This window comes from Clupea harengus, chromosome 15 (assembly GCF_900700415.2).
Source record: "Clupea harengus chromosome 15, Ch_v2.0.2, whole genome shotgun sequence".
NCBI lineage: Eukaryota > Metazoa > Chordata > Actinopteri > Clupeiformes > Clupeidae > Clupea > Clupea harengus.
The window spans coordinates 25,925,633-25,949,050 of NC_045166.1; the positions used below are offsets into that span (position 1 = coordinate 25,925,633).

At 41.2% G+C, this 23,418-nt stretch overlaps 1 protein-coding gene across 2 annotated transcripts; it reads left to right on the forward strand.

Moving 5' to 3' along the window:
- The first annotated feature begins 736 nt into the window (after positions 1-736).
- On the forward strand, positions 737-23,412 carry LOC105894468 (feline leukemia virus subgroup C receptor-related protein 2-like). 2 transcript variants are annotated; one of them, XM_031581350.2, is made up of 8 exons: positions 737-1,983; positions 9,434-9,575; positions 14,275-14,415; positions 15,614-15,681; positions 15,789-15,892; positions 19,278-19,388; positions 22,083-22,188; positions 22,440-23,412. In XM_031581350.2, the coding sequence occupies exons 1-8, from the start codon at positions 1,393-1,395 to the stop codon at positions 22,617-22,619; spliced, it is 1,443 nt and encodes a 480-aa protein (XP_031437210.1). In that variant the 5' UTR covers positions 737-1,392; the 3' UTR covers positions 22,620-23,412. The 2 variants fall into 2 exon arrangements, with proteins under 2 accessions (XP_031437210.1, XP_031437209.1); XM_031581349.2 differs by lacking the exon at positions 737-1,983 and adding an exon at positions 6,167-7,151.
- The last annotated feature ends 6 nt before the right edge of the window (positions 23,413-23,418 follow it).

Consider the following 23,418-nt stretch of genomic DNA (forward strand, 5'->3'; position numbering starts at 1 on the left):
CTCTACTTTCCGCTCCTTTGCCTGATCGTAGACCTGTCTTCAGTAACACGTCTGGTTGTGTGGAACGTCGGAGGGGACATGTGCTTTAGTAATTGACTGAATCCGATTATGATTTGGCAATTGTAATGCCACATCGTGCGGCAGTAAATCCCTCATTAGCAAACCTAGGTCTACAGCAGAGGGCGCTCCAATATCAACGACGACGTTCCAGACAGTGTATAGCCTGTAAGAGCTGCTGCCGTGTAGCCTGCCGGGTTTTCTGGTTTTGTTGATATTTGGCAGTAAAGTTATTGTGAAAATATTCTTGTGTTGGGTTGCGATGTTGCAATCTTTATTGTCTACATTTTAAGCGAAATCACACTGCCGTCATTGTGGAACCCCAACTAATTTAAATACAAATAGAGTACCACGGTATAAATTCTATGTGCATCATTTATAACCCATCAAAAGAAGTGTAAATCATATAGGCCTTGCTTTAAAAAGGCCTTTGAGATGACCGAAGTTTCCATACATACACAAAATCAAATATGTAATTTAATTCGAACTAAAAAAATCTAATTAATATTAATTATTAATAGAAAATATTCGTATTTTCTTGGTGTTGGCTTGCTGGTTTACAAATTAAATTAATTCACTAGGGGAGCTAACTGTAGTCTATTGAACTGCACTGGTGACATTTCATTGGGTGAAATTGACGGATCACATGAGGTGGCGCCATCAACACATTGGTTACTTGACATTTCGAACAAAGTAGGCTATTGCCTACTGCCTACTGTAACCTGCTGTGGTCCCTTGGTAATGTCATTGTTAGAGGTAGAAACGTTCGATGTTATTGAACACTCTCTGAGCCAAAATGCGATAGGTTCTGAAATAGGTTATGTTACGGGCTAGAAGTTCTTCTTCCTTTACACGTCCACTATCGAGTTAGCTGGTATTAGCCATTAGCTAACAAACTTCTGCTTTTGCTTGCTCATGTGCTGACAGTGTGGTGTTCTTGTTAAAGTATTTGTCTAACTTACTCTGGGTAAAGTTTTGTTTGCATAGTCTAGTCCAATGTCGAGGAAGGTACAATAAGGTAGGATACACTCTTAACGTCTGGTAGGCTACAGTTCTCTGAGTTAACTGTGAGAGGAGGACTAGATTAGGGTAGCTAGCTAGATAGGATACATAGCTTGCTGGTGAACTGCACGTAAAGCTTCCCCAATTAACCAACGGTAAAGGTAACATTACCACTATTGGAACTAACTATAGGCCTAGCTTAGTGAGGTTTACTAAATTCTGGCCGGCTTCCTTTGGCAACTGAGCTAGCTTGGCAACTTTAAGGTTTCTTAACTAAAAGAGCAAAAGGCATACCACCTGACCTTCTATTCACTGTAGGTAAGTTCTTACATTATGAGCGGAAACAAAGAATTAGCTGATGGCGATAACAATGACAAATGCTATTTTGAAGTACCAAAAGACACGTCTGAGAAAGACCCACAAATTCATATTATAGGTGGAACACTGGCTTCAGGTAATGTTAGCGCGGGCAATAGAGAACCAACAACACGTTTGTACAAGAAACGCTGGCTTATCGTGTGTCTATTTAGCTCTTATTCACTCTGCAACTCATACCAATGGATCCAGTACGGTATTATCAACAATGTCTTCATGAAGTTCTATGGAGTCGATTCATTCACCATAGACTGGATGTCTATGATCTACATGCTGACTTACATACCCTTCATATTCCCGGTTACTTGGCTTCTCGAAAAAAAGGGACTGAGGGTCGTCGCGCTGGTTGCCACGGCTATGAACTGTGTGGGGACATGGATAAAGGTGGCTAGCGCACGGCCAGACCTGTTCGCGGTGACCTTTTTCGGTCAGTTTTGCTCATCATTTGCGCAAGTGTTCATCCTTGGAATGCCTTCGAAAATAGCATCGGTGTGGTTCAGCTCGGAGGAGGTTTCAACGGCGTGCTCAATTGGAGTGTTCGGAAACCAGGTAAGTCAAACGACGTCGACCATGCTTTAAGTCATTATGCTCAACGCTTATATTGCCCCCAAGGTCAGTAACTCGGGTGTAATCAATGTCGCGCTGGTGCCACTCTCACTGTGTGCGTAATTACGCAGCTATGTATCGTGGCTTCGATGAGAACATACTGTGGTTCTATGACTAATTTGATAAAATAATTATGCTCGTGTGGCTACCTATAATGTTCTTTACACTAAAATCTGTGATGACAAAAGATGAAGTGATATTCCATACCATCATGAAGCTTGATGCAAGTGGTTGCCCCCTCACATATCTAGTATTATCAGTAGAGGTTTAAATTAAGTTTAAATTAATTTGATTAAGTAGAATAACCTAATTTAGTCACAGCATGATAAACTACAGTGGAAAATGTGACGTGCTCAAGTACTTTTATTCACCAATTACCACCACCATCATCATTTTCATACTGATATTTAAGGCTATGAATAAAACAAATGTGATGAAAGAATACAATCTCGTTTACCTCAGAATTAAGGGAAGCTCCTTTTTGCTGAGTAGCCTTGACTCGTGACGGTAGATGCCTGCTGACACCAACTTTCTGAGGTCATACCAGTGGTCATGAGCATTGTTTCCGTTTTCCTGAGAGAACACTCACGTGCAAGCTGCTGAGTTTGATGTTGGGCTCCTTGGCAAACCTGGCTGGCCAGCAGTGCTTACTGCGTGTGTTGTGCTAAAATGGTGGTTCCACCTTTGTAGTGTTTTGCTCGAACAAGTGATCTGCTCCTTGCCTCTTTGTATCATTAACGTGTAACTAAACCTTTTGAAGTTCACCCACAAACATCAAGAAGTCCAGCAATGAGTCACAGATGTGGACTGGACCAGACCATCGGTCATAAAAAAAACTCCAACTTACTAATTGACATGACTTAAGTCATTGCAACATTTTAGTTTGAAATCACACTGAGTTATCCATCGTGTTGGGGGTAGTAGCCTAGTGGGTTAGGTGTGAGGCCTAAAACTGGAAAGGTGTAAAGGTCTATTCTATGAAAAAAAAAAAAAACATGTGAGAATTTATCCTGCATTTAGAGTTAAAGGCATAGTGTCCTACAAACAACTAGTAACACTGGGTTAATGAGGAATAATCAGAAATGGTTGAAAGTAATGTATTTTTGTCACATTTGGTAGCCTAGTTAAGGTAACCAGTTAAATTCGTTTTTGTGCAGATTCTAATGCTTAAAACCAAACATAATTGTCATTGACTTAGCCAAATATTCCGACAATGGGAGCTAAAAGGTCAAAAGGACGTACATGTTTCTCAGTCTTCAGTATCCTAACCAACCTGTATTGGCCTGCATATATTTATGTTTTAAAACCCCATTGTGCAAGAATTGGTGTTTTTTGCTACTGAGCTCCCCCTAAAGTTGCAGAGTGTAGTTCACTTTACACCACTGTGAAATACAAATTGAAGAACCCCTATTTGTTGACAAGCTAAAGGATATGGAACCAGCAAAGGCAATGTCAGACGAAGTATGACGACTGACAAGGTAGAGTAATATTACAAGATTTAACACAAATATGACTCTGCGTAGTTTTATTTATTGGGACATCGGAGATGAACACTAACATAATCAAAATAATAACAACCAAGTGCAACACAAGACATAGCAAGAATGCTAATAAGTTATTACTGACTAGTACAACCGAAAGAAGGCCAGCTCAGCATCTAACTTTTAGCTCTCGCCAACAAGTAAAAGCCGGTCCAAGACTGACTCTTGCTCAGTTGCGCTCCCTTTTTCTCTTCCTCGCTTCTTCCGACAACGTCTTCTTCGCTTTTGTCGTCGCCTCTGCCATGATGTCCATATAGAGAATACTGAGCTTTCTTTTTCTTATAGCTAGCAGAAGGGTCTTGTGTGAGGTGGTGCCATAAAGTATTATGTAGTTCTTGTGAGAGGTGTCGTGCCCTGTCCACCAAAATGACATTTGTTACAATTGCAATACCAGGTGTGCTGAGGCAGTGGCACAGACGCCATTCTCCATATTACAAGTCGGTGTACCACCAAAATGATTTTGAAGCTGTTCTTGCTGCTTTAAATATAGGACATACAGGGGGAGGAATCTCTATGATAGACCAGTCATGCATGTGTAAAGGAATGCCTTATTACCTACAAACATTTCGTCATAGTTTTTGCTGTATGGTTAGATTTAAACTGAACTTCATAAGAACAGTTTTTGGAAAGGGACTTCCCTTTGACCAGTGTTGGTATATAGTCCGGTAGTTGTTTTGTTTTGATGTTCGGTTACATTAATAAACATCAGTCAACATCAATGTTATACTTGCATTTTAGTCTCGAGTTTATCCTCTCGAGGCATGCCGGTCACAGTACTGACCGTAAAAAAAATAATTAAATGATCACATGACCAGAGCTATTTACTTCCTGGTTGCACCATGAGAAGAGGGTAGCTGCATCCAAGCTCCCAAACAATGGGTTAGTGAAGTTTGTTAGCATAAAGTTTGTACACATCATATTTAAGGTGACTAATATTGAGATAGGCATTTGCATTTACTCAACTTTGTTCAGTATGGTCATAGAATGAGTAAAGATATTCACGGTAACAATTGTGATGGTATGGCGGTTTCAGGGAAATTATTGAAATAAATTGATTTTTGACAGTCTGATTCATAAGAGGTTTAATTACTGTACGTTAAGTTCATGCAGTGTGCCAATTGATGCAATGACAGCCAAGATCTTAATCGTTAGATTGTGGAGAAGGTTCGTTAAGTCTTTATTGAATGAATGTCTCTAAAATGTACATTATATTTTGCAATAGGAACCAGTAATGTCCACAGGCTGTGCTCTGAAAGTAGGTACATCTATTTCAGCAAGCTCTCATCTCTGTTTGACCAACTCCTTTTATCTTCGGACTTCCATTAAATTAGCCAAACAATTTTGACAAATTACTTCATTTCATTCAGCTTCGTATTTGAACCCATAGATGCAGTTTTTTGGGTCGACACAATAAGGAAATGTTCTGTCGCTGATTTTTGAACTCCCCGGTTTTCATCGAAACTTTACAATACCTCTTACCTTAAGAACATTTTGCCTTAAAAATCTCAACAAACAAAATGACTTGTTTGACCTCAGACAGTAAATAGATCGGCACTACTATTATCACTACCATACCATTATTTAACAGTGGATGTATCTCTAGGTCTTGAATGTTAGAAGTCCTTGTATCTTTTTCATAGTCAGAGTCCCTGGTGTGTTCCTGGGGCATTAGTTGACCTCATTAGCCATCTCATGTGAGGTGTTTTATATAGTTTTAAAAATCCTTTGGGAACTGATGTGCTTCATGTCAATTCCATACATTTGCTTAGGTGCTTATTGTAATTATTTACATTTTAACTGTGTATGTTTGTTCAGTCTGTTAGCTTAGAATTGTTTACCTACTTCATCCACCACTTTTTAACGTTACCTACTTGATGTGACAACGGAAAGTCACCACTTACACTTGCACTCACTTTATAGTTACTCTGAGCACAGTGTGTGGTGTAGTTACTGTGTAATGTGTTGTGTTCATTATTGCAATAGTTAATGTGTTATGCTTTGTGTCATTGTGTGTGGTCGTACTGTGTGGATATTTCTGTTCAGATAGTTTGCTCAGTATTATGCGGTGTCTTTGGCATAACTCTCAGTATCTGGCCTATGCTACTGCTCAATTTGAAATGGAGTGTTGCTGATGATTGGAGAAAATGTCTGCACATGTCTGACCATTACAGCATTTACTGTCAGTTGGACTTCTGAATTGGCAAGTGTTGTAGAAATCTCTAAAAATGGTCTAGAGTTGTAGAAATCTCCAGAAATTATCGTTTAAGAAAATATCAGTAGCAGAGGAAAAGGTGTGAATCATTATGGTTCACTCTAGGGTTAACACCATCCAGTTAAAATTTGAACGAGAATAATCCAATGGGTCAGCCAAGAATAGATGGTAGCGGTAGGATTGCACAAGAACCGTCTGTGAGGTCCTGTCCAGCCCTGTGTCACAGCTCATGTTTGATTGTCAAGATTATATTGCAGCAAGTCAAGACATATGGTACAGTGGCAATAAGTACAGTTGGTAGGAGTGGTCTTGATTATTGGAGAGGGAGGGAGGGAGGGAGGGAGGGAGGGGGTGAATTCCCAGAAGATTTGCTGTCACATGACCTGGTGTGAGGTGATATATACTGGAACGTCTGGACAAGTTACACATACGGGTGAAGGTGACCAGTCGTCAAGGAGCTGAAAGAGAGAGGACAGGACAGAACATTTACAGCACTGAGGAGGCTAGCTGCTTTTTTGGTCACCTTACACATTTTTAGGAATCCCCCTGACACTCAGAGGCAGAGGAGCACCAGCATAAATCAGTGACCAAAGCGAAAGCCGATAGCAGATAGCAGAAGTGAAAGAAGAAAATAGATATAAACACTCTTTGTTTGGCTGCAACCCCTCGTGCCTCCATTCCACCACTACCGCTTATGTCCCACCATGCCTCAGAGCAATGAAATAGTAACCAGAAGCTCAGAGATGAGCAAGAACGCAGCAGGTGCACCCGAGCACAACGGGGAGATTTTCCCCTCCAAGGTCAACAAGAAGCTGCTGTCCACAGGTCCAACAAGCAACAGCTCCCTTGTTGGTGGCCCTCTGAGCTCGTCTCTGAATGTGGAAGCCGGGGACAGGGTTGGTCTGGTGTCCAAAGTGGAGACACGCCTGTACCGCCGCCGTTGGGTGATGCTCTTCCTCTTTAGCGCCTACTCGGCCAGCAATGCATTTATGTGGCTCCAATATAGTATCATTGGGAACATCTTCATGCGCTTCTACAACATCGACACAATGGCCCTGGACTGGCTCTCCATGATCTACCTGCTCACCTATGTCCCACTCATTGTGCCCGTCATGTGGATGCTTGACAAGCGTGGGGTGAGAGAGGTGGTCCTGACTGGCGCCGCCTTCAACTGCATTGGTGCCTGGGTGAAGATTGGCAGCGTAGGGCAAGACCTGTTTCCCGTGACGTTTTTCGGCCAGTTTGTGTGCTCCGTGGGCACCGTGTTTATTCTGGGCATCCCACCTCGTCTGGCATCTGTGTGGTTTGGAGAGAGTGAAGTTTCCACTGCCTGCTCCATCGGGGTGTTGGGTAATCAGGTTTGTGAGTGTTTTACCCTGGGTATTGTATAGTAACCTATGCTTTTTAGTATATTTTCACCATGAACATTGTATAGTACTGTATTATCTCTGTGTTGAGAGTGAGAGAGAATGTAGAAGTGAGTGTGAGCACCTATATTACACATTCATTTCTTGTAGTTTGCCAGCTACAACATGTTTTGAGAGATAGTTCACCCATCATTCCTACCTTTCCACTTTATGCCTTTAATAGACATAATTAGATTTACTTGTCTATGTAATGCAAAAGGACTTGTCAGAGAAGCTCTGTTTCCATACAGGGAAGGTGAATGATGACAACCTCTCAGGCATTCTGCATCCTGTGTTAGGTTTGCTTGTCTATCACAGGCATGAGGTTAGAATGTTTTTTTTTTTTGGTGAACTATACCTTTAAGGCTCAAAGTCTAATACTATATTTAAGACATAGTTTATTAAGAAGTGTTAAGACAGGCTGCCTTATGTTTTAGCTTGTTTTGCATATTCTTTGCTGGTGCACTTTTGCTAAGCACAGCTTGTTTACTTTGCACCTAGAAGCAGTAGGTCAGTGGAGCAGAGGGTAGAGTCCAAGCACTGCATGAACACTTTATACACATAGCAGTTCTTTGGTCTCCCATTTTCATTTGGACTAAAAGCTTGATGATGTTGTTACCCATGGAGAGGTATCTCAAAGCGGTGATGTCACAGGGCTTTTCTTGGGTCCGTGTTCTTGTTGTGAACCTGTGATAAAAGAAAACATTATCCTCTGTCACATAGTTCATGCAGCTGTACGGTCATCAAGGACAATAGTATCTTTCTGTGAGATTATTCCTGTATTTAGTTTGTGTTCAGCAAACAGCCCCTTACATGGGATTTCTTTATTTGTAGCATTACAAAATAAATATACTCTTTTGTTCTGAAGTAAATCCCACACTGATTGTTATTGGTTAGAAAGATTTGGCCTAGCTGGTCTCCATAGTTATGTCTTTGCATACACCGTTGTCTAGTTTACATAATCAAGCACCAAAGGGTTCTGTCAGGTGACATTTCGAACATATGTTTGTGCATGATTTGTGTGGTTGATTTTTTTATTTTATTTTTTTGATGAAAGTTCCCTGCTTATAAAAAAAGTAGTAGGTCTATTGATCGTCTGACCAAGAAATCCAAAATCTGTCCAAGAATTTAAAAGTTCAAAATCCCCAAAAAGGATCTTAGAGAGTTATTATATGGATTGTTCTTAAACTCCTTGGATACAGTACAAAAGGGGTTTATGGATCAAAACAGAGATTGAGATTATGAGATTAGACCGCTTGGCTTTGAACCATATACACATTTTATACTTTATACTTTTATGACAAGTGATAAACATTTATACTTTTTATAACAAGTCATAAATACAGAAGGTGGCTTTTATGGAATAGATATGAAAACAAAAACAACAGAAAAGAATGTAGAGTCACATGTATTTATTGTACCTTTGACTTCCAACCCTTTCTAGTTGGTTTAAATCAAAGCCTTGGGCAGAGCAAGAGCAAGGGTGCAGCTTTAGAACCTTTGAACCTTGCCAACCTCACCATAAACCAAGTTTTGGGTTATACCCAGCTAATTTACCTATATCCTTTTGCCACATCACATGGCAAGGTTATAGGACTGTGTTTCACGGGACCATTGGGCTTGTTTTCCCCTATACTGCTATCATGGCCCTGTGTGTTTACTGTCGGCAGAGGCAATGAACTAGTTCAAAATGATGAAAAATAGGCCTGTTAATAGGCCAACTTCAGAATCATATCATTACATTTGGATGATTTAGGCCTGGCCAAGCAATTGGTTATTTCCTGACTCAAAATAAGACGGTAATAGCAAACAGTATCATAAATTGGTAACTGCCCTGTGTATTGATTCATTTGGTTAACAAAAAGCCAGTTTCAATCTCAAGACGATGGACCGCCTTAAGGCTGTCACCCTCAAGCCAGAGAACATTGATCGAAGGCACTTACCATCACTATAGATTATAAACATCACATGCGTGTGCAAACACGGTGATCACACGGTGGTAACGTATCCTTGTGATGACGATGTTCCACTTCCAGTTTGCCCTTTCAATGTTTTTCCCCCGTAGACTTTCTTCTGTGTGATGACCTGAAGCTTACGTATTGTTACGTATATCTGTTCATCTTGTGTGCACTTGAGTCACAGCTTATCAGTGTACACGTAAGATGGCCTGTGAACCATGAAGTCATGCTTATCTCAGGAACTCATCAGTGTGCCCTCTGACCTTCTTCCTGCAGCTTGGCATTGCCATTGGCTTCCTGGTTCCCCCTATCCTGGTGCCCAATGTGGAAGACATGGATGAACTTGCAGGCCACATCCGTTTCATGTTCTACATAACCGCAGGCGTAGCGACGCTCCTCTTTGTCCTGGTGGTCATTGGTATGTACTGCAAAACAAGCTCACTGACTGTATGTTTGCTGCTGTCTATCATAAAAACTAATCTTTCACAACAGTTTGTTCATTCTGTTGTTCATTCTGGATGGTTAGTGTTGACAGGAAACGTAACAGATTGAGATGGTTTGAGAACTTCTGACTTCATTCCCTCATAGGTTTGCTGTGAATGCAATACAAAGAACACCTAGTATATGATATTTGCCACAGTAACTAGCTGCCAGGTATTTTTGTTTGGTTACAGTTCACAGTTCAAAGGGCAACTTTACCGGTAATTAAAAGGGGCAAAATGGAGAAATGAAAGTTTTGTAATCATAACCTCTTCCTGTTCCCAGCAAGTATGAGAGAAAGGGAAACAAAAAGCAACAATGGCTTCTGCTACGTCTACTTTTGGTCCCAGCAAAAACTTTGCATAGGAGAGGAAGAGATGGATGAAGGCAAAGGAAGAAAGATTAAAGGCTGAGACAAGTAGGAAAAGGAGGGGTGTGTGAATGAATCCAGCTCAGTAAAGGGGAATAGTGGAACGGTTTTGTTGGGAAAAGGGGAGTCCACAAACCCATGGCCCCTCTTGACCCCTTGTAAAAATCATTCATTCACATTTAACTCAAAAAAAACAGTTAATTAAGAGGGAAAGTATTTTTTCACAGTAATATCTTGGTTTTAATCTAAGCATTCAACATTCACCATCTGGTAAAGTGATGTTGGCATGTTTTTAAAAATAGCCTTTGGTTAAGAAATGTTCTGAAGTCATTAATCAATGAACATGGTTGAGACACTTGTTTTAAGCAAGACATAGTCCAGGAATTTGACCATTCAAATGCACAGTGTTGTACAGTGTTTCCTAAGCAGATGTGGCAACGGCCAAAGCTAGAAACAATCAAACAAGGGAGAGCAGTGAGGACATGGCCTTGCCACGTGCAGAATGGAGGATAAAGAATTGAATCTCAGTTTTCCCCAGATAGGAAAATCTGCCAGCATACCCCCACTCCACACACACACACACACACACACACACGGTCAGACAGAAAAGGACAAACAAAGGATGCATTCTGACACACAGAGCAACAGCAGAGTCCCCTTTCTCTCTGTTCCTCTCATCTTTCCCATCCGTTGTTTGTTTGAAAAGAAACGGCATCTTTGTTGGAAGCCCTTGCCTATGTCTGTGTGCACGCACCCTTATCAAATGCTGTCCAGCATGCTTGAAGATCTTGCTTATGTAGCTACAACTGTATGAAAATAAATCAAAGCTGATCAGGTCAATAAGCGTTGGCTACACACACAGTTCGTTCCAGCTGGCTAGAAGCATAACACCCCTTGGTGTACTGAGCAGCATGCATAGGGTTGGTTTGTACAGATGTTTCTCCTAGGTGCATCGTAAATACAGCTGGATCATTAATAATGCTTTTTTTTTACATGTGACATGATTATTAAATGAAATGTAGAGTGTAGAAGTTGTACTGGCAGTGGTAGCAATATCAATTGCAAAAGTAGAAGCCGTGTCAGGCAGTCCCTCCAGGATCTTGCGAGGGTTTGTTGTGATTGTTACAGCCAAAAGTGACTGAACTTGCTGTGGGATTTCTTAAAGATTGTAGTCAAAATTGTGGTGATTTTGAGTCGTTGTTGTTTTTTTTTTGTTTTGTTTTTTTCAATTTCCTGTGGGAAATAGTAAAAATTGTGGTCCAGCAGGATCTTGTGAGGGTTTGTTGTGATTGTTGCTGGCAATAGTATGGTAGCAGCAGCTCTGATAGTACGTTAGGAAATGTACTGCTGGTACTGTAGTACAAAGAATGTCTGTTCATTACGTTGACCATTGTTATTATTGATTGATTAATTAATTAGCAGAACCTGGGAAGAGGTGTGACCTGTGACTTCTCACAGCTGCCTCAATAAGGCCTAGCCCCATGGAATGCACTAGAACTGCTCGTAGAGATAACAGCATGCATCCGCCTGAGCAGGGGCCCTTTGTGTGTTATCAGTGTGGAAAAGATGGGGTGTATCTTTAATCTGGTGTGTATCTGCCAGATCTGGGTTGGAGCCACTCTAGAGTCTGTGTAGTGACACTACTGCAGCAATTGGTTGTTTAAACTTGTCATTTGCCCACTTTATAATGTTTAAAAGTTAAACTAGATTCATTGTGTTTATTAATTAACTCTAGTCCTTTCAAGTATTGCAGTATTTTTAGCATTTCAGAATTGTTTTTTTTTTATGCTCTGGAATGTATTGTCTGGTTATGGAATTTTAATTTAATTTATTAAATTGTATTTTCTGAACCCCTCTAATATTTTACATGGCTGCATAATAATGTTCATTGGAAATTTCCATTCTGTTCTAAGTGGAAGTTTCCACCCACTGACACTGACCCACTGACAGTCGACTCCCTGACAGCTAAAATGCAGTTACTTCCTTTCCAGAACCTAATACATTGGCAGTAACTAAAGCTTCCTCTGCATGTTAACAAACTACAACTTTTTTGAAGTCAGTTTGTTGTATTATGGGTGAAAAGATAGCTGAAACAGGTTTAGAGATCTTAAACATGGTGTATAACCGCGCTTGTCTTCATGCCTCTTCACAGTTATCCATTGAAATTACTCTGAAGTAATTATTTTAAGGGGGTGACTCAGAGCTATTTACGGAATCACTTACTACTCTGTTGCCACACCAGGCAGGTCTGTTATCTCTTGATAAACACTTTGTGAACCTGCCACCCACAATAAAAAGTACAGAAATCAGATGTTGCAGATGTTGGTGAAGTGCAACTTGAAGTATAACAACAAAGTAATCACACACCCCTCGGGACCACTACAAAGTCTCAAAGTCTGTTTTTTTTTTTTTTTTTTTAATGGCCATGTGTCAGCCGTTCATTGGCCATGTGTCAGATTGTGCCTGTGTAGCTCGTCAAAGTTTCACCGGCCACCACAGGGCTGTGCTTACTGATGTCCACACCATCTGGGTCTCTCATTCAAGATCATGTACTTGGAGTTCTCACAGAGAATGCTTCCCCTCAGCATGCTGATTGCCCAACCGACGCTCAACAGGTTAGAAAAGCCAAAGGAGGGGGTCACTGTGGCGTGAGCCAATAAGCCCCCCATTTACGGGCTACAATGCCTGCGGGGACACAGGTTCGATTCTGGCCTGCTGTCGCTTCCCGATCCTCTCCCCACCTCTTCACTCCTCCTCATTTCCTGTCCAAAGGGCTTCACTGTCCTATCCAAATAAAGGCTAAAAAAGCCCATAAATAAATAAATAAATAATAAAATAAAAAAAGCCAAAGGATAGCAAGGTGGCCAAAAAAACACAACTCGCAAACTGTTTCATTTCAACTCTTCTCAATACAGCAGGGATACGATGGGAGTCTGTCACTCTCCTTAGTTTTCAACCTGCTGATTTGTGCTCGGGATTGCCAAGGGAAGATTGTACTGGCTGTTTTACTGTTCTAATCTCAGCACAGCAGGAGTACACAGAAAGTAGAGAGGGCTTCCCTATGATCAAATTTCGCTTATCCTGTTGGTCACGAGGTCAGTATTAGGCAGAGAGGGAACGTCTCAGAAATTATAGCCCTGTGGAGGTTTCTTGGATGTGCCTTTTTATGATGATCACATTGGAGCAACACACACATGGTAGAGAAGTCTATTAAAGTATGTAAAACTAGTATTACACTTTAATAGTTCAAATTGCACATCTCCAAAAAAAGAGTGTGTCTTCCACAGAGTGCAGGGAACTAACATGCAGTGCCACTCTACAGTGCTATCATGCAGTGCCACCCTACAGTGCTACTGTGCTGTAGGCATGCCGGGTCAAAGTGTGGTTAGAGGACACTTCAGCCATTGTGCCCCGTCCTGAAGAGTCCCATTGTATTATCAATGCAGTTCATAGGAAGACATATTCACATCCTGCTAACAGTCAGGGATTTCAGGACATTGTCATTCTTTGTCAACCTATGTGTAGGCATCATAATATAGGTCTAGGCTACATTATAATTATGTTTGTATCATAGATTGTTATTGATACATGCACCGTTAAGTTTCACATTTGGCTGGTAAAATAAGTTCTTTCACCAGGCCAACAAGAACAAAATCCTAATGGAAACCCCCCCGATGCATAGGCTGCTACACAATTTCACTAGTTTTTGCAAATCCTTGTGGACACGGATAAGTTCTCAACACGTTTTTGTATGGATACAAAACTTTTTGAAAACACAAAAGGAAAAACATTGCTTTCAAAACATTCTCTTGTCGTTTGGACGGCCCCTTAAAACCCTCAGGGGGCCCTGTTTGGCCCTAACAATCATAGAAAAACACATCTGTGCATCTGTCCCTTGCATTGGAATTTGGACATCTTACCAACCCCTGAGTTTGACCCAGTGTCAGTGTTTTTCCAGTCTTTAGGGGCAGTAACATTCATTCCAGGCCAGCACAGCTGTGGGTTATATATGTGTTTTATGTAGCACATTCCATTGTTTCTGTTCAGCACCCTTCTGATGGACGTCAACCCAAACTCCGCACACTCAAACATTCTGTCTTTTTCCATGGGGTTGTCATGCTTGAAAACAAGGAATTGTGGTACACAGTAATGCACTTCTGACAATATGGCATGGACTAATTGAACACTACTAATCCCACAAAGCTCTCCGAGAGTTTAACAGGCTCTAGACACAGATGAAAGTGATGACTCTCTTCTCTCTCGATAGCGTTCCAGGAACAGCCAGAGATTCCCCCAACCGTGGCCCAGGCCACAGCAAGAAACATCCCCCCAGAGGACTACTCCTACGTGGCCTCGATCAAGAGACTCCTCTGCAACAAACACTTCATCCTCCTCGTCATCACCTATGGTGAGTGGTCACGCAGTGGCGGCGCCAGAGATTTTTGTCTGCAGGTGCTATGGGGGTGCTCGGCGTTTTACCGAGGGTGCTATGAAATTAGGGTGATAGCATATGTGTCACGTGGTTCTCTACTACAACACCTCCCCACCATATCGTCATATCTGTTTACATGTTTGCTCTCTAAAGCGTCTTTGTGGTCCATGAAAAGCGCCATACAAATCGATCGTATTATTATTACTATGGTGAGTGGTCACACGTACACTCGGGAAAACAAGGACGTACAGATATACAGATCCCTCATGGGTCATTTGATTTGTTCCAATCAGAGGAACTTCTAAAGGCTGTAGGAGAAACTCTTTTTGTTAATGGTCCATCGGCTATCAGGCCTTATGATGCAAAGGAACCTTTTTTCCCAGGAAAAGATTCTTCTGGTAAAAAAAGGTTCAGTGTCAAACTTTTAGTTTTTTGAAGAACTTCTTTAATTCCCAGAGTACATTTTTCTCATCCCATATCTCATTTCACTAGTATTCTCTCTAGATTTCTTATCAATATTCCCATCATTATATGATTAAACGGCTGCTATCTTTGGCCTTCAGAGCTGTACATACCGTACAGGTGTTTACTGAAAGTCTGACCTCAAGCCATCATTAAACTATATTGCCTTCATAAAGTCTCATTTATCCAATATGTGATTCTTATCTAACCAGATTAGATACAATTAAATTAAATTAGATAAGATAAGATTAGATTAGATAAGATTAGCGTTCTCTGACAATGATTAACAGCAGTACATCCCACTTGACACAAGGATGAGCATTGTCTTGGCCAGTTTACAGTCACTTTTATATGCCTTGAAATTGCCCATTACTATGGTTGTAAAACTAAAGTACAAAAAAACAATTTGCTTTGTGGTGTTGTTGACTTCTTTCCACCTTCATGAATCCTTTTGAAGTGGCAAAGAGATCATAAGAGGCGATCCAGGCGTGGGGATCTAGAGAAGAGATAATGTCTTCGCTGTGTCATTTCGGTTACCTGTGTGCAGATTCTCTGCTTTTTCTGGCCATGCGTTCACCATCTTGTGGGACATGAAACAGGTGTTGGCCTTCACTGTGCTCACCTTTTTCCAACTGTGTTTGCATATAATTATGTCTTATTCAGTGTGCTGTTTGTGTCTTTCTCATCGTCTCTCCCCCCCTTGTCTCCGCAGGCCTCAATGTGGGCTGCTTTTATGCTGTCAGCACGCTCCTCAACCGGATGATCATTGAGTACTATCCAGTGAGTTTTACACACACACACACATACACCACAAGATAATAATGTAAATGATTTGAAATGAACATTAATTATGTATCTCTTGTGTGTATGTGCATGTAATTATGTAGGGAGAGGAGGTGAATGCGGGCAGAATTGGGCTCACCATCGTCATCGCTGGTATGGTTGGCTCCTTGATCTGTGGGATCTGGCTTGACCGGTCGAAAACCTACAAGTAAGAAAGACCACTGTGAGGCTAGACTCTGTAAGAATGTTGCTGACATAAATGTCAAGGCATTCTACCCTCCCTTGTCCACATCCATTGTGTGGCCCCTGATTTACATTTACATTTATTTACATTACATTTAGTCATTTAGCAGACGCTTTTATCCAAAGCGACTTACATATGTGCGACTTACAATGTATACACATTTTACATTTACACTGATGGCACACTGCACATCAGGAGCAATTAGGGGTTCAGTGTCTTGCTCAAGGACGCTTCAACAGGGAATCGAACTAGCAACCTTCTGATTACTAAACGACTTCTCTACCACTGTACCACTGTCGCCCCTATATTTACTGGGGTTGCACTCAACAGCCCCAAGGGGTATGGGTGTGAATGAGGAGTGTGCAAGGCATTTCTGGAATTCAGCAGAGTCTGCTCAGCCAACCAACACTTGGTACATAAAGTAGTAAGTAATCACACTTTAAAAGGGAAAGGTGTAAGCTTGTGTGCTTACATAACTACCTGTATAGGTCCAGTATAAATACATGTTTTTTGTGACCAGTAAGGATGTTATTGATGTTTTCCACCCTGTGTGGATAGGAATCCTACACCACTGCTATAAGTATAACATGCTTAATGGTCTAGAGCTGATCATCTGTTGTGGTGAACAGATAGTCTCTACTAATCATTCATTGGAGGCTGCACAGAAAGAGCAGTCACAAGGAAAGGTTTTGGCTGCTCATTTCTGAAAGGGATTTACACAAACCATAAAAATGGAAAAGGAATGTTAATGTGTGTGGCTTTTCGGTTTGATTAATCCAAGTACTAACAGGGGGGTCTTGGAAGCAGCAGTACATCCGACTGAGTGAACCTTGACCCTTGACCCTTGTGTGGTTTTCAGTGGTTTGGTTTATTTGTTTGTTGAAGTGACATTCCCAAACATGTACTGGCCCTCGTCCAATGCCTGTGGCACACATGCAAAACTGAACTTTAGGTCTTGGCCAGTGCACAAGGCTAAAAAACTAGTGCCACAGGTTTTGCTATGCAAATGAGCCATAGCTCTTAACACTGCTGTAGGGTCAGGAAGGGTATTCTAGGCAAGGTATTGTAAGTCAAGTGTAGTTTAAATTGTGTAACGTTTGCAGAAGTAGAAATGACATTAGCAAGATACAGAGGAAAAGGGCCATCATTTAAGAAAAATGGAATGAAAACGATTTCAGAAGTGATGTCAAACAGGAATGTTTAATTTGAAGCATTGCTTTGAAAGCAGTCATAATGGGGCTAAGGCTAGGTCTAGAGTTGATACCCAGCTGTGGGTAGAATAATGGCCAAAGACCTTTTTTTCTCTTATATGTGGTTAGTCACTGATGATCAAATATACTACGTTTATAAGCTCAGTGAACCTCCTCTTTGATCCCTAATAGAACACTGTCTGTTCTCTGACATGATTTATTTGATTTAAGGACAGTATAGTATGCGTCAACATACAAACTACAAGAGACCATAGTCATTTGGTAAGAGAGTTAAGTACACGTGAGTAGGGCTGAACGATTTGGGAAAATAATCTAATTGCGATTTTTTTACCAAAATATTGCGATTGCGATTTAATATGCGATTTTTTTTTTATACTCTTTTTTCCCCCAACAAAACGTAATGAATGATTTAAATATGACCAACACAATATTAGATACATTTAGTGTAAAATATTCTTTCCCACATTTTACATTTTTATTGAACTGCTCATTACAGAAACAAGAACAACAAATCGGTGGCTTTGCCACTGTGCATTTAAGTAATTTAAACAAAGTCATTGTAAGTATAAACACTAGGCATGCACTTTTTAAACACTGTGTGCAAGATTTACCATCTTTAAAAAAAAAAAAAAAAAAAAAAAACATTTTTTTCGACCACGTTGTAATCGCGGACGTTGCGGTTAGAATATCGCGTTTAACCATATCGCGATTTAATCGCAAATGCAATTAATCGTTCAGCCCTACACGTGAGTATGATCTGTAAAGCCATGGTAAGCAGCTTTGTTATTCGCCCTAATAAGACAATATAGATGTCAAATAATAGAGGGCGGAGAATGAAACCTTGGGGGGGACTCTTCTTGGATTGACAAAGGTTGCCCTGGACTTAACAGGGTATTCTAAATGGTCGAAACTGGTAGCAGCTGCACGGTTCTGTCAGAAGAGAGATGGGTGTCAGGGTGAGCTAGTCGGCATGGCATTGGGGGCAGGGTAGCTTGATGCCTCTTGGCAGCATTGGAGTAGGGGAGCTTAGTTCCAGCACATACCAGACGAGAACAGAGGATGACTGCAGGGTCTTTGCCTCTTTGAGGCCCAGTGTTACTGACTCGCCTTGTTGCCTGTAGCATTCATGGCCCAAAACAGCATCAGCCATCCAAACACCCATCCTAAATCTGCAACCAGTGAACACAACCAGGCTTTACGAATACACTTTGTTCTTGAAACCTATGTGGTATTGCAAAACCACTGTGGTGTGCCTGAAACAGCAACACAGGGTTCCCACGGTCATGAAAATCCTGGAAAAGTCATTGAATCTTATAGTCGCATTTTCCAGGCCTGGAAAAAAAAAACATGAAATTCAGTAAAGTGAGCGTCGTTTGGCACTGCCGTCTGTGCAAGCACGGCAATCCAGACTATTCTCATTTGTAGTTCCACGTTGGTGGAACGAACTGCCTAGTACTACCAGAGCAGGGGCGTCCCTCTCTACCTTCAAGAAGCTTTTGAAGACCCAACTCTTCTGAGAGCACCTCCCTTCCTAACTGGCACCTGACTAGCGCTTAACTTGCACTTCAGCAGTTACATTCCTGCACTTCTTTTTCCTTTCTAGGTCGTTTTTTTCTAATTCTCATGTAAAGTAGTATTTATTGTTACACCATGTTTTTTATTGCTCTTAGCTTGACTGTTCTCTCCCTTGTACGTCGCTTTGGACAAAAGCGTCTGCTAAATGACTAAATGTAAATGTAAATGTAAATTCTTTGAAAGTTTTGAAAAAGTCATGAAATTTGATTTTGTCCAGTCTAATGAAATTAATAATTTTCTTGTACTCTTCCAATGATAATGTGTATTTGTGCAAACTTGTGCATCATACAGTTTTCACTTCAATTGACATAACTTAACTAGCCTATTAGAAAAATGATTAGGCCTGTGGGGCAAGTATGCTATCTTGTGTACTTGTAGGTTGTGAAAGGTTATAGATACTTCATCAAGGGTCCTTGAAAATGTTTGAACTGTCAATGAAAATGGGTGGGAACCCTGTCAACAGCATGTGATATTCATAAAAGAAGTACTACGCTGATAATGCTAGCTGAGCTCAGTCAAGTCTTATTGAAAACTAAACTGGTTTTTAATTTCTCCCTTCCTAGGCAGACCACTCTGGCTGTGTACGTGATGTCCTTTCTCGGGATGATTTTATTCGCCTGCACACTCAACCTGGGACACTTGTGGGTTGTCTTCATCACTGCTGGAGCACTAGGGTGAGACTGACAAGTAAACCTCTGACACCCATAAAAACATTTTTTGGACCCTTAGGGCCTCATTTACTAACAGGATTGCGCCCATTTCAGGCATAATTTCTGCGGGTAAAGACATAAAACTGTATTTCCAAAGGAGGCGCACCTGAGTAAAGGCGCAGATTACCGCTGCTGGGAGGGCATAAGGGAAAGTGGGTGTTCGTCGCAAAGAGATGGGAGGAGATGCGCAAAGTGCGCCTAATTATGTATTAGTAACGAAACAAGAGGTGTTTTAGCATGACAAATGAAAACGATGTGCCTGCGATAAATTAAAAAAATACGAACATCATAAATGTTATTTTTTATATTTGATATATAATTTAATATAGGCATATATTAGCTAGCTGTTCGGCCACGTCTTACCCAGAATCGCCGCACATTGTATGGTTTAAACCGTATTTTCACCCATAGTTCAAGCACACCGAGTACAGTGCTCGTGTTCTGCATAGGAGTAACACGTATCTATTCAGGAAAAGTACTTGAATTCGAAGTACACTAACTAAACTAAGTAAATTGTAGAGACAGAGCAGCATGTTCATTTCACCTTCCATGTTTATTTTGACATTATAGCCTCTCGAGCGCAAGCTACCCTCAGTGCCATGGCAACCGAACGTCTGAAAACTTCAGTTTCCCCTGTCCACACTACAAGTCCAGTTTTCAAATGTATCCGCCTAGGGCAGCGTTTTTGAAAAGCATGATTTTCAGTGTTGGAATACACCGTTTTAAAGTAAGGGGTGTTGTGTATTCCTACCACACTATTTAACGGGATGCTATGGAGCAGTTAACCTGGATATTAACTATCCTAGCTCTCTCTAGCTTAGAGAACCATCTTAACAGTTTGCAGTTGGCTGTGTGTGATTAACTCATGTTAATATGTGTGAATATGAACTCGTGAACATAAACTCGTTAATATGAAGCTGCACAGGCACCCTGAGGGGTAACCATAGTAACCCAGAAACTCAATGTTGCTGAAAAGTTTAATTTCCCAAAAATCAGCTCACCAAAAAAGTGATCACAACTTTTAGTGTGGACGGAAGGGCTAAATGGAGAAATATTTATGAGTTTCTATATTTACCCGGGTTAGTTTGCTGTAACCTCGTGAACCAAAAGCTCTAATTCTAATTTTAACTCATCATCCATGGTGGCAGGAACACGCAGGCTCTTTCTTCCCTATTTTAGCGGAGCGCTAAATAACACTAATGGGCGGGGTTAGGCGCTGATTGCGCTGGTAAGGCGTCGACACATTCAGATGAGGTTCTTGTTTGATAAATTCTGGGTCACAACGGAAATTCTTTTTAGGACTCTCAGGAGATGGAGTACTTAGAAGTTAATCTCGGTAGACTCCTCTGAACGTTTGTTTAGCAGTTTTTCACAAAGTTATACAAGGCTAAAATAGATCAGTTCAACTATTTTGGTAGGAATGGCTCATCATTTCTATGAGAGATGTTTTCCCTGTCTTCTCCGATGTCCGCTTGTTTGTTGGTTTAGAAGGTACAACCTGTAGTTGTGCACTGAACCATAAATGCTTCATAAGTGCCATCCATTGGGGTAAAATTCCATTTGATTTCAAAGTCCAGAGTCTCCATGTACTAAATGGAATTGCACAATTTAGCCGGTGTGGCCATTTCAGCAACTTGCCTTATTACCTCAACCAAGGAGGTTATGTTTTCGGTTGGGTTTGTTTGTCTGTCTGTCTGGCTGTCAGCAGGATTATGCTAAAACTATCTGGCTGATTTTTTATGAAACTTGGTAAAGGTTTGTAGCATGGGCCAAGGAAGCACTCCCATAAGCACCCATTACATTTTTAGAGCGGATCCAGATCAAGGATTTCACTTACTGGTTTCAGAGGCCAGCTCTCCCTGGGAGCCCTTCTAGTTAATGAGATATCTTTTGTTTAGCTGGCATGCCACCAGGGTTTCTGTAACAATTTACCAATCAATGAATTCCTCTCATCAAATTCTAACCCATGGCTTGCTTTTATTGCTAGGCTGTAATATTAGGCTACTGTATGAGAGCACATTGCTGAGCCAACAGGTCATGTCCAGGCTGAAAAATGACCCTCCAAATACACTGTGTGTGTGTGTGTGTGTGTGTGTGTGTGTGTGTGTGTGTGTGTGTGTGTGTGTGTGTGTGTGTGTGTGTGTGTGTGTGTGTGTGTGTGTGTGTGTGTGTGTGTGTCCCTCTGTGGTTGAAGTCATGCAGTGAGGCTCCAGTAGCGGCTGCCCTATGGCCCGTAGTGTGGCTGGGCTGACCCTGGGGCGGATCGGGACATAGCTGGCAGGGACCGGCTTCAGACTCTGTGCCAGACAGCTGTTGATAAAAAAAATTAAAATAAAAAAAAAAAAGCAAATGCTATATTACCACAAATAAATGCAAATATTTGCTGCTCTGAGAAACATAGCAAAGTGTAGGCTTTGTCTTCTAAGAGGCTGTTGGTGATCTTTAATATATTACAATGGATTCAGATGAGGTTGAATGTAGTCTGTTGACTTCATGGAAGAAACTTGACTTGGGCCGAGTAGTAGTTAACACAGGAAACACATTCGAAGAAGCCCCTCAAACATAAAGTCCTGCACCCATGTCCCATCAGCTATCACCACTCCTGTGGGTGGCTTATTTGGTTTGACTGAGCTTAATGTAGTATGTTTGTGTGTGAAGGTTTTTCATGACCGGCTACCTGCCTCTGGGCTTTGAGTTTGCTGTGGAGCTCACCTATCCAGAGTCAGAGGGAACATCTTCAGGACTGCTCAACTGCTCTGCTCAGGTAAGTGTGTGTGTGTGGGTGTATGTGTGTGTGTTTGTGTGTGTACACTGTCAATATTTTCAATATGACCATGCCTTTGGCTAAGCTAATGTATATGTGCATAAGTATTTATAAGCCTTTGTGCAAGGCCTATTTGTATGATTATGCTTGTGTGTGTGTGTGTGTGTGTGTACAGTATGCCTAATGTGTATGTGTGTGTGTTTATGATTAGCTGTTGTACATTACAGCCAACTGTCCTCTTCCTCCGACAGATTTTTGGCATCATCTTCATCATCTGCCAGGGAAAGATCATCGATTCCTTTGGTATTCTGGCTGGCAACATTTTCCTCTGTGTCTTCATGCTCATCGGCACCATCATGACTGGTATTATAACACACAACCATGATTTGGCACAGTCACTCTTATGTGGCCACGCACTCCACAGTGAATAATCTGCTTGTTGTACACTGACAAAAAAGGGTTCATTTGGGATCTACGATATGTATCCTATGTAGAGCATGATCAATCAAGGATTTACATACAATCAAAGCTATAGAACCAGGTTACATGGCCTCAAGCAGGCAATGATGAAACCTTTCTAAGGGTAAGCAATACGCGTCAGAGGATAGACCATGTTGCCGGTTGAGGTCATATCACAGTTCAGATCCCACTGTCAGGCACATTTAACAGGTCATTTTAAGTAGTTTTCCTGAAACTTAAGATGATTCATGTTATTGGTTACAATGTAATTATATCTTGTTCACTGTTACTTATTATGACTGTAGCATTAACATTCCTCAGCATGTTGTGTTTATATTTCTTTCTTGGAAATCCATATCCAAGTACACAGTGTAGTTCCTGGAGAAAGAGACATTTCTAAAGAAATATGTGTTCTCATTAAACCCATCAGGGCAAAAGCCATCTGTGTGGTAATAATTCCATTGTTTTCCATCGCTTACAAAGGTAAACACTGTCGGCATTGCTACAAATGTCACACTACATTCATGGTTCATCACAGAGAGCGGGTTTGAAATGTTTTGAGCTACTGAACAACAAACTCTGCTGAAAAATAGCGACACCTCTGGAAATCATTCGAAGAACGTTGGCACTCGGCGGTCGGCTGACCCATGTTGGGCATTAGGTCGGGTCGGGTTACATTTGGGTTCGATTTCTTAAACTCGATCCTCCATTCGTCAGTGTTAAGACTGCAGTCGCACAGTGTTCACAAACAGTTTTGATCTACCTAAGCTT

Excerpts from the sequence above, each read along its gene's own strand:
- LOC105894468 (XM_031581349.2), top strand. The coding sequence starts at position 6,498 with ATGCCTCAGAGCAATGAAATAGTAACCAGAAGCTCAGAGATGAGCAAG. Across the intron at positions 9,576-14,274 it reads CTTTGTCCTGGTGGTCATTG|CGTTCCAGGAACAGCCAGAG; the intron begins GTATGTACTGCA and ends CTCTCTCGATAG. Across the intron at positions 15,682-15,788 it reads TGATCATTGAGTACTATCCA|GGAGAGGAGGTGAATGCGGG; the intron begins GTGAGTTTTACA and ends GTAATTATGTAG.